At 48.2% G+C, this 11,675-nt stretch overlaps 1 protein-coding gene across 1 annotated transcript in view; it reads right to left on the bottom strand.

Annotated features, from left to right (window-relative positions):
• Window positions 1–3,475: 3,475 nt before the first annotated feature.
• Window positions 3,476–11,675, bottom strand: part of LOC104506570 (transcription factor GATA-5) — a gene marked incomplete at its 5' end in the record, with an annotated part of 8,745 nt that continues 545 nt past the window's right edge. Inside the window, 4 exons of the mRNA XM_010147560.1 lie at window positions 3,476–3,640; window positions 4,684–4,808; window positions 5,396–5,483; window positions 6,237–6,362. Of these exons, the coding sequence (XP_010145862.1) occupies window positions 3,485–3,640; window positions 4,684–4,808; window positions 5,396–5,483; window positions 6,237–6,362 (495 nt within the window). The remainder of the gene's footprint in view (window positions 3,641–4,683; window positions 4,809–5,395; window positions 5,484–6,236; window positions 6,363–11,675) is intronic.

The following is an 11,675-nucleotide window of genomic DNA, read 5'->3' on the forward strand; positions in this document are numbered from 1 at the left end:
AGCTCTCTGTGGTCCAATGTTAAAATGACACCCCATTAGAGAGTCTGGGGCTTCAGGGCTCCCAGAAGAAATTAAACCACAACTTTCCATTTTCCATGCAGAAATCAAAAAGAAACACTTTTGAAAGCAACTGCTTGGGTGAGCAATGATTTTATTGTGCTATTAATATGATCATAAACAGGAACAGCATGTGTTTATAGGCTCAAGTGCTTCATTACTCACTCGCTGACTTGGTAAAAATCACCGTGGCATCAGTATAAAGTGCAAAATGGAGCAGATCATTGTAGTCGTGTTGTAAAATCATCTGGGCAGGTGACCTTTGAACAAAGGCAATTGATGGCTCTGAGGCAGCTGTACAACACAGCAAAGATAATAGTTGTCTGCAAGTCACCAGACCAGTAAGAGAGCAAATATACACCATACCTGGGAAGGGGAAAGAGCACCAAGGGGACTGAGAAAGACTTTGGAAAGAGACCTATAAGTTGATCTCTGAAACGTGGGAAGCCAATTTCCTCCAGATGAGCTGGAGTCTGGTTCTCCCAGTCCTCAGTTTTAGGTCTGACATTCATTGCTGCCACCCCAACCATTCAAACTCCTACAAGCACGTGGGATGAGCTGAGCAACCAGGTGCCCAGAGGCTGGAGGAAGAGGATTGATGATGGAGTATAAGCTGGGAAGACTCAAACTTTCCTGTGGTTTTTGTTCACACCTACTGGGGCAAAGCTCCTCTTTGCCATGTAATGATGGATACAAAGGGACCTGGACCCTAGGGAATGTCTTCAAAACAGCAGGTTGGGAAGGGAATGGCTGGAAGGTGTATGGGTCCCCCTGGACGTGGCTGCTGCAAGGCTGGGACCTGCACAGGGTGAGCTTCCCCGGGTGCTGACTCTTCTGGAAGTGCAAAGACCAGGAGGAAAGGAAGCCTCCCCTCTCCTGCAGCAGCACTGCCTCTCCCATTAGTGCTGACCGGGAGACAGTAGTCTGCAGGAATGGCTCCTGCCCTGAGGATGGGAGCAAAAGGTTGGAAAACACCTCTGTGAAATGAAAAAACAGCGTTGTGGATGATACCGTCCAGTGAGTGCAGGGGGCAAGCAGGAAGGAAAAATTACACACGTCCCGGTTGTTTCACTTCTTGTCCCTCTGCCTCATTTCGTCAGCCACCAGCCCCCAGAGCATCCCGACGCCCGGCCGACGGTTACCAACAGGCAATAAATAAAACCGCTGGAGCCACTGGTGTCAACATCTTGGCATTGTTTGGGTCTTCTTGTTTGCCTTTAAAATAACTCTCCTCCTCGGGGTCATGCAGACGAAAAAGCGAGGACCCCCTGCCATCGTCCATAGAAATCATCTTGCCACGACTTGTGTTGCACTGCCTTTTTTTTGCCTGCAAATCTTGGGGTTTGGGGAGCTGCCCAGGAGCGTTACTCACGCTACACCCAGGGCTCCTGCTCCCTCCTGTTCGCTCGTGTCCCAACATGTCACTTCAGGCACCTGTGGGTCACCTGAGCCGGGGCCACATCACCCACTTTCCTGACTCCCAGAGGCACAGTTTGGGCTGGATTTGGGGACAGTGTCACCCTGCCAGCACCGCGCTGCTGGCTTATCTGCTGCACGGCTGTGCCTGTCTCTGCTGCAGATGTTGGCAGGACAGAGAGTGGAAAAACAAATGGTGGACACGTGGATTTGCGCTGAGCCCAGGCATGTAAACACGGTGTGCCGCTGTTGAGCCCAGCGCTGGAGAGATGCCCTTCTGTGACAGCCCCTGCCTGGCACTGGAGCTTGGCATGATGCAACCTGCTAATGAAGTTCTGGTGGCACAAGAAACCCTCCTCCAAAGACAGTTTTCATCCATGGACTTTGATAGAGCGTGGCGTGAACCCCCTCATGCCCACACAGCGCTACATTGAGGGACCGGTCCCTGACTATGTCAGCACTGGAGGGGACCGATGCTGCCCAGTGCCTGGAGCATCTCCTTTCCTCCAGCAAGGGTTGAATGGTGGGAAGCATCATCCTCCATGTCAGCTGAGTTGCAACTTGATGTCAGATTCACTCTCCCTGATCATCTTTAGCCTGTTGTTTATAATAAAAATCAAGTGATCCATCTCTTCTGACAAGAGGAAGAGTTGCTCCAGGAAGCTCTGGACAGGTCAACTTCTATATTAAGGAACTATTACTTGACAGCTTCCTGGCCATAAATAGCTGTCCAGCCAGGCTGGGGATTTTATTTAGAAATAACAAATAAAGCAGGCCACAGAAGTAACTGCGTGACCTTGCTCCCCCTTAATTTCCCACCCATCTCCCCTCCTCGGTATGGTCTTCTCCTCACCCTAAGGCTCCTCAGGAGCTTCAGGGCCCCCTTGCACACCCCCAGTAGAGCATCATGACCCACTTCTCCAGGGCAGCTCCGAGAACCTTTAGAAACATGCTGTTGCCAGCTTTTGGAGTCACTGTTTTGCATCACTGATGATCTTTTGCTACAGCTCATCTCCAAGAAATTATTTTCTACTTGGATTTCATTAAAATAATTAAAAAGGGATCTCTGCCCTTTATGGCTGAAAGCTGGAAATCCTCCATTCAAAACAACCCCAAAACTGGATACAAACAAATACACCTCAAACACATCCCTTTATTTTTAGTCCCTCAAACCTTTCTCTTCACTTTTGGAGGACTACCTACTTCTTTTCTGATGCTCAGAGTTGGCAATATCAAAACCAATGAGGAAATACAAAAGAAAACCAGCCTTTCAGTATTCTTTTATTATTGGGAGGTTTTGACCATTTTTGTCATGTGTGTTGCTTAAAATAATAATAAAAAAAAATCTTTGTTTGGAGCTGGAAAGGGACGAGCAGCGTGTTTATTTCATGTACGACTCATCAGCTCAGTGTTGATATGCTAAACGCTTCAGAAGCTAACACTCCATAGAGATGATCGTTTTTAATATAAAACAGTAAATGTTTAAAACAACCGTTGCTTTTTTTTTCCTCTCTTTTCTTCCTGTTGTGGCCAATAAAACATAAGGGAGGCCACACAGTTTACATTTTAATAAAATTAAGTTATTTGGTGCCATGATATTACAGTCTTTATTGGAAAGTGGAATAAATTGCACACAGAGGAGTCACAGGAGGGAGAAATCACTGCGAATAAACATAGATTCTGGGATGCATTTATTTGCTGGTTTCATCTCAAAGGAGGAAGGTTTTTCCCAGGAAAATGGAGGCGGCCCTGGGGCTTCAGCCTCGGGGAGGCAACCCTGGGTCACTCCAGCCAAGGATAAGCTTTTGGGGAGCCGGTGCCACAGCAGGGCCATCCCGGCCCCATCCAGCCAGTGTTTTCCATGCACATCCTCCAAGAGAAACCTGTCCTGCAGCTGCAGCTCGATACCCCGCAGTCCGAAAGCACTGGGGCAGCCCGTCCTGCCGTTGGCCATTTCCAGGGCCAACCAAAAACATTGGTCCCGAGGCTTTTTCCTGGAGGTCGGGGGTTTCTAGGCGAGTGCTAGGGCACACCAGGAGTCCTGCCGGAGCGGCACACTCAGCCCGGGCTGCGGGGCCATGGTGGTGGGGGAGAAGGTGTAGTCCTCGGGCTCAAATTTGAACTCGCTGTGGCCGCCAGCCAGCGCCTCATCCGACTGGCTCTGCGCCTGCCCCAGGGAGGGAAGCAGAACATCATTAGAAAGCCTTTTACTAGCCAATGAGTCACTTTCCCCCTTGTTTTAACATGGTGGTAGGGCTAGGATAGATTTGGAACAGAGTGGGTTATCTCTGATGCTATTGCTGCCCTTTGGAGGAACCCGGAGCCAGGCAGGAAGGATGCTCATCTCCAGGAAGCACAAGGACCATGCCGGGAGGAGGCATCCCGGGGCCAATCTGCATTTATTTATTGACTAAACACATCCAGTTTGAAGATCTCTAGACACATGTATATTTTTTAAAAAGCACAGCACAAATCAGATTTATCAGTTTCAGCCAAAAAATCCCTCTCCCATACAGCACAGCTGGCACTGCGCCAGGCACGCGGGTGCTAGAGTTGATCTTCCCCTCCATACACACATGTGCAGCTCGGGGAGGGCTTAGACCCAGCATAAAAATAGTGCTGGCTCACAACATTTTGATGTACAGATTGATTTAGGGTGATTTTTTTCCTCCACCAAGACAAAATAGCAACCCGCCCCCAAGAAATCCTTGGGGCAGAAGCACAGCCTTGCAAGCTGGGGTCCCTGACAGCATTACAGCTCTGTGAGCACCAAGCACCTCAGGGCTATGAAGTACAGATAACGTATGCCCAGGGAGCTTTTCCTTGGGAGCTACAGAGTTTTCCACCCTGGGCAGATCCCACCAGGGTTGTAACCCCCAGGATTTCATGGTAAGAGATGGGAATTAAACCCAGCTCTGTGCCAAAGCTGGTTCACCACCAATCCCCTCCATGGCAGCAAAGCTTGGACCTCAGAGCTCCCCACTGCAAGATGGAAAAGCCAATGGTGAGCCAACAGGCTGGAGCCCTCCCTGGATCATACCTTGTCTCACGCCCCCTGCTTTCCTCAATCTGAGGCAGTCCATCAGGCTGGTGACCCCCAGTGCAATGGGCTAATTGCTTAGCCTCATCAAGGCCCCCCATGTCAGCAAATACAGAGGCATGTGGAGCACCCACCCCAGCAGGCGATGGCTGCGGGCCCCTGTGCCTTACCTGGGACACTGACACGATGGTTTGTCCGGGATACTGTGAGTTGGCACTGGGCTCTGACTTTAAAGTGACCGTGCTGTCTGAGTTCGTAATGGAAGAAGGGGAGTTAGTGGCTGAAGTCGTAGACCCTAGAAGACAGTCGGTATAGGACAGTGAAGCAACATAGGTACAGATCTGCCCTTAAGGAAATTTCTGTTTTGATGGCTATCATCACATCTCGTAGTATGACTCTACTGTTCTCTTTCTCCACCACATCTCAGTCAGGGTAAGGTGTTGTATTTGCCTGCCAAGGTGCTGATGGAGGAGGAGGAGCAGCCTTTCACAGCCTGGCAGTTCTGGCCCTGCTACAGGCTGGATGGGCTAATGTTGAATGTGTCATGATACCCTCTCCTCAGCTTTTCATTACACCATTCCCTGCCATGTCTTTTTCCCATCACTCAGTTTGGCCCAGATCTGCTGGAACACGAGTGCTGCTGGGCTGGAGCTGCATGCCCACAGTGCAGAGGAACCTCACAGGAATATGACAGCAGTGAGATTTCCCAACCAGCATCCTCCTTCCATGTGAGGTCTATGCATAAATACAGGCCCTACAGCTAAAGCAATCATCAGGGAGGAAAAAAAAAAAAATCACACTATTTTCTAATTAGCATAATTTCCTGCAGACAACATGCTGAGGTGCTCCAAGCCCCCTTGATGGATCATAGCAACACTGTACCTGTTGAGGTTTTGCCTTTGGTAATGTTTTTAGGCTTCCTTTTCCTCGTCTGGATGCTTTCCTTTTTCATGGCCAGAGGTCGGGGTACCTTGACATTCATAAAGTTTGGAATCATTAATATTGTGTTTTACTTAGCCCCTTCCCACACACATGTTGCTCTCCTATTTACATGCTGTAGCTCATGCACAGCACCTAAAGTCCTTGTCCTTCACTAAGTGCTATTTTTCTCTACATCAGGCCTTGGCTGGAAGATGTATAAGGCTAACAGCTAAGGCTTTCCCACAAATTCTGTTTTTTCCTTTATTTCCTATTTTCCTTTTCCTGATTTATTAGTGACCTTTATGGCAGGGCCCTATTAAATTACACTGTCAGACTGAGAGCCCACATGTCTCAGAAGGAACAGTCAGGGGATAAAGAGAATTTAACCTTTATGGCAGAAGTGTGAAGAGGCCTCGTATGGAGAGATGAAGTCTCCTCTTTGGCTGATGGACATGTTGCCAACAGTTCCTGTCCTCTGTGGATAAATGTTATCAGCCAGCCTCCATGTGGGCTCCTTAACATCCTTCACACAACCTTAATTACCACATCTAGAAGAAATAGGTTCCTTATCTCCAGACTGGGTTTGGGGAGCTTCAGTCTCCAGCTACTGGATCCTGGTAAGCTTTCTTTTTGGGGAATAACTTGGCAAACAACCTAATTAATAGCCACACAGTACCAGAAATCTCTCCTCTATGCAGGTATCCCCTGACAGCATTCTAGTACCCCCTTAGCCTTATTCTGGAAAAACGTCAGTAGACTGAGCTTTTAACTGTTCAGGGAGACAGGACTGTGTGTTCCTCACCCCATGGAGCTTCATGTACAACCCGCAGGCGTTGCAGACGGGCTCCCCTTCGGCGTTCCTTCTCCAGAGGGTGGTATTGGTTGTGTGGCAGTTAGTGCAACATAGGCCAGCACGTCTAGATGAAGACTTAAAAGCAAGCACACACATACATGAATGCACACATAGGAACGATTAATCAGGAAGTTTCCTTTCATAGAAAAATAAAATCTCCAATTACACCAATTTCCTGGTAAAACACAAAATAGCCAAATTCAGATCAAAGAGATTATATTCAAATCGGATCACTATAAATGCTTTTTTTTATTGAGCTTGATAAACCTGGCAAATATCCTTGCAAGTCATTTCACAAACTTCCACTAATCTGCTGGAAGTGATCGGGACTCAGAGCACAGAGAACTTGCCTCCAGGAGGTCCACTGAAATGGAGAGAGACGGAAAATGCCAGCCAGGCTTTAAGCCCACAAAGAAAACTCCTCATGCTTTAAGTGAACACTTCTTCTGTTTTTCTGCACTCAGAACTACCACTAAAGTTAGCAACATCCCAATTAATCTCTGGTTTAAGACAACTGGAATCAGTTGGCTGAACTGAGGAGAACCAAACTGAACTGGCCCACGATGGGACCAGGGAGGTTGTTCTTTGCACGTCTCGCAGATAATCTGTTCTCTTACAGGCTGCAGAAACACCATGCAAACATTAATTAATGACATATTTTGTGAGTGCAGTGATTGCTAGTTCTGAAATGTTAATACTTGTAAATGGAGAAGGAAAATATTCTGGCAGAAGGAGCAAACTCATTTCTGACAACAGTACTCCACTGGAAAATTCACAAGTCTTTATACGCAGACTTGTCAGCTCAACAGGCAATTCATGGTAAAGTCTCTTAACACTGGCTATTGAAACTACTTTAGTAAAAGACTTCACTAAGTATAAGATACCAGTGACATAAGTTGTATCACAGGCTCTCCACATTCAGGTGTTTGAATATGTTCTTCAGCCTTGAGAAAAATCACTTTGATTCCTCTCAAAGTCAGACAATAGGTGATGCAGGCAATAAAGTACTCCGTTTGTTTATTCTTCCATTATTGTTTGATATCATGACTGACCAATATGATTAATGAGGTGGGAAGAGCAGGAATAAAAATGAAATGTTTTTACAAAGTTAGCTTTGAGTTTCAAGAGAAACAAGTGACATGCCCAAGCTTTGATTCACTTGTTGCTCGGCAAAGAGAACTCAGCAACTATTTGCAAGGATTGGTATTGCTTTGGAAATTATTTAGCTTTCAAGAAATAACTGGGCAAAAATAATAATAATACACTGAGGTGCGAGCTGACAAGCCTGGCACGGAGGAGGGCACAGTAATTCTTGTCCCTAATATGAGACATGGCGTCACAGCAAGATTCTGGAGCAGCTACACAACTTCCTTAAAGCCTTTTAGCTGGCTGGGCTGTGCCGTTCATGCCAGCAACCAGGAGGGACCTCAGCCCCGATGGGAGCATAACAAGGTGCCGAGCACCCAATGGGTGCAAGGGCTCTGAGGTCCAGCTCCTGCTGTGGGTGTGGAGGGGAATTTGGAGCCACTCAGTCCTGGGGTAACTGTGTCCAGCATGGGCTGGTGAGATCTGTTATTGCCTGCGAATGGAGGAAGGACAACACAAACCCCCGTGGAAAGCCCCAAGATTCCTGGGTGACTGCAGGTCCCTGGGAGGGAGGGACTCACTGTCTCTGTTTCATACAACACTTGGTCTGCAGCTTGCAGGTGAGTTGGCAATGAGACCTGTGGCTCCCAAGGACAATGCCAGCCCTGGCACAGCTCTGCCCACCCTGCCAGCACTGCACCGCAGCCTGCTCATGGGCTTTCTGCTGGGGCAACAACACGTGCCTTCTGCATCTCCTGCACATCACTCTGTGAGCTGCTGCCTTCTTGCACAGCCAGGGAGAGTAGAAACCATTCTCCATGACCAAATATTACAATTTAAACCCCAGAAACCGCACGAGAACCTGGCCCTGCACCACAGACTGCCAGATTAGCAAGAAACAGTCAAGGCTACTGTTGCTCACTGAAGGACGAGGGTACAATACATTATTGCTGGTTTCCCAGCAATTCCCTTAAAAGAAAAGGCATTTCTGCCTGCCTCCACCCGGTTGCCTTTGTACCATTCTGACCTTGTCTAGGAAGTTGTTGACTTCAACATTGTGCTCCAGAGTTTATTTATACAAATGCAGCATACATTCAAACAAAAACTCTTCACGGGCCAGGCTTGACAGCCAAGTGCTGCTGATAAGCTCAAGGAATGGTGAGTTGGTGCCTATCGAATCAACCGTGTGTGAGCGCTGCTTGGAAGACCTGAAAAATTCAGAGCAAGCAGGGCAAGTCCTTCCAAGGGAGCCCCAAGCCATCAGAGACTTTGCTTCACCTCCTGTTCAAAGGTGGAAATGAAACCACAGGGTTTCACACGAGAAGAAAAAAAAAAAAGACTCTGAACCTCCAGATTTAACGCTTCTCTGTCCCCCTTGCTAGCAGGATGGAAGGGGGACCTGGTGTTGATAGAAAAGAGGTTGCAGCAAAGCCTGCTAATACACCCAAGCTCAGCTCCTGAAAGCGGGCAGATCCCAGGCTCAGAGTCAAACGCAGCAGCAACCTCTGAGATTTGCCCTTGTTATCATGGCTCTGGGCAAACCCACATACCTTGGAGGACGAGGGAGCAGCAGGAACAGCTGAGCAGCTTTCTGATGGCCAGCAGAAAGCCAAGACACACACTAGGAACGCTGCATGGCTCTAGAATCCTATAAAATTGCCCCAGGGCTGTGATCAGTCCATACCTTCCTCAAAGGTGTCACCAAACCCACTATGCATTGCACAGTGTATAAAAGGACAGGCTGAAAAAAATACCCCCTGAGCTAAACCAGCAAAACTCATCTCCAGGTTAGTCCTGTGACTCAGGATGGTGTGGGAGCTGCTGAGCATGGGACGGCCGCTGCGCCTGCATCATGCCGTGCTGCACCACGCCGTGCAGCTCTGCTCCTGCACTGGGGAATTGTATGCAAGGATGGAGCCAGCCATCTCCTCCGGCTGCTCCTGGATGGTAAAAGTGATTTGGCTTTTAGGACTGAGTCTAAGGTATCATCTTGTGAAAGGCACCGAGAAACTTTGGCTAGAAAAGATAATGCCTAAAATAAAGTGCTGCTTTCATCCTCCTCTAAGATAAAACCTTTCTGCTGAAAGCCACAGTGCTTTAGATCCAGGCACAAGCTGTAGCAAGGCTGTCCCTGCTGTGTAGAGGACGTTGCCCTTATCTCAAAAAAAGAAACAAAAAATGAGCTGGAAACCACACTACTATTGCTCTCCCTCTCCCACACGCAAGCAGGCGGAGTGCTACCGAGCGGCAGGACGTCATTCCCGCAGTGTTATCTGGGCCACATTGCGCTCTCCCCAGCTTTCAGTGGGACTTTACTTTGTGAAAACACAAGTCAGAATAACTCCCAGCGCGGCATCTACTTACAGAACAAAGGTCACAACGTAAAGGGCAAAAGCAGCCATTTTTCTTTCCCGTGTCCGTATTTCACCACATTGTGAAAGAACCGATTTCATCGTTCCTAGAGCAACGGTGTGTCACCGCATCCACTGCCCTGCTCCCACCCGGTGCGTGTGGGTGAGATTGTGAGTGGGAGAGATGTTGCCCACCATGGAAATCATTCAGGGAAAGGACAATCCTAAAACACAGGGGTGTGGGTCACTCCCTTGATGGTTGATGTGCAGAGTGTGCCTGGCACCCTCTTGTTCATCATCAGTGGGTCTCCCGTCCTCCGGCAGGGAAGAACATGTTGCAACATGACATTCCAAACCCTTAGGAAAACCCAAAATTTTGAAATGTTTCATTCCAAAGTCAGGATGGAAAGTCAAAATTGTAGCCCCTTTTCTCATCCATAACCTAAAATCCCTTCAAGTATTTCAACCTTACTGAAATGTTCCCCTCCGGATAAGAACCAGCTCTTTCATGTGGGCTTAATCATTATTGTTTCAATTGCCAAAATAGTAACGAAAATGGTTGAAGTGCTTTGATAATTCCCATCAAGATTTGCTCATCCCTGGGAAACGGTCTTAATTCTGCAAACCGGCATTCTCCACCAGAAAATCTTGTTGGAATGTTTGCCAAAAAATGCCTGGTGGCTGCTACGTATACGAGTCTGCCAGCAATGACAGAGGAACAGGCAGGGGCTCGGCGTCCCCGGGCGCTGCCTGCACCATGCGGGTAGGGTGCAGGCAACGCAAGGCTAGCTCCCCTCCCACGCACCAACATAAAACAGCAAGGCCTCTCCAATTCCTCTGGGGAAAAGGTGTTCCAAAAAAAAAACCAAAAAACCCAAACTCTGGAAATTCATCCAGCACCACATTTTGATGCCAGTTCGAAATGTGGAGTTGGATTGAAATTGGTCTGTGCCTCTCTCTCTACGCACGGATCGGATTTGCTCTGAAGCAATCAGCATCGTAGCTCTGAGATTTGCAGCACGGCAGTGACCACAGCCCCGCTGCCGCGGTGCAGATTTAACGTCGTTACATTAAAGGAGACCAGGAGGGTCTTGGTGAGACTGGCAAATCCCGTCGGGTTTAGCATTCTAAATGTTTCACAGGAATGCTTCGATTTTGACGAGATGAACAAAACAGGGTGATTTTCTGCAGAGCTGCTACTCATTTCGTTTTGCAAATCTAGAGCCACATTTCCAAGATTGGGATCAGAATGAAACATCTTGCTCAATCCCAAATATTTTTTCTTTTTTAATGATATGGTTTTCTTCCACAGAAAATTGTCACTCTTGGTTTATTGCTAATAATTTGTTTTGCAATGCAAAAAAATAACTGTGAGAATACACCCCGAGTGAAAGCAAAAGGAGCTCCCAGCTGTACCCCAGCATGGCTCCGACAAACATCCTGTTTGTAACGACGGCTTCTGATGACAGGCTCTGAAACCAAAACTGTTACCACCAAATTTAAACATCCCAAAGCGATGCTACGTTAAAAAAAGAGGTGCCTTTCCCCTCTCACAATGGGATCCCAGTTGGAGGGAGCCCAATACCCCACTGGAGGTGGAAAACAATGCTTTAACCTGAAATGGGCCCCATCCTGCTCCCATCACGAGTGGCTGCAAACCTGGCTGGGCCAGCTCAGGATCAGCCCTGTCTCCTGTTCACCCACCCTGCCTAGACTGTGTGTTTCTGCATGAAAAACTAGGAAATAATAATAATTATTGTAGAATAAAAAGCAATGCTCACAGGATCAGCACCAGAGAAAGCCCACAGAGCCTCGGACCACAGGCAGGGCTAAACGGTCCCCCTCAGCTGCGGTGCAGCCCCAGGACCCCTCCAGTCCCTGCTGCCCTGTGTCCATGCTGCCCACCAGCCACGCCAGACAGCCATTCCTCCGGACCCGAGCCAGCTCTGCA

The sequence above is a fragment of the Eurypyga helias genome, unplaced genomic scaffold, assembly GCF_000690775.1.
Source record: "Eurypyga helias isolate BGI_N326 unplaced genomic scaffold, ASM69077v1 scaffold8820, whole genome shotgun sequence".
In the NCBI taxonomy this organism is placed as follows: Eukaryota; Metazoa; Chordata; class Aves; order Eurypygiformes; family Eurypygidae; genus Eurypyga; species Eurypyga helias.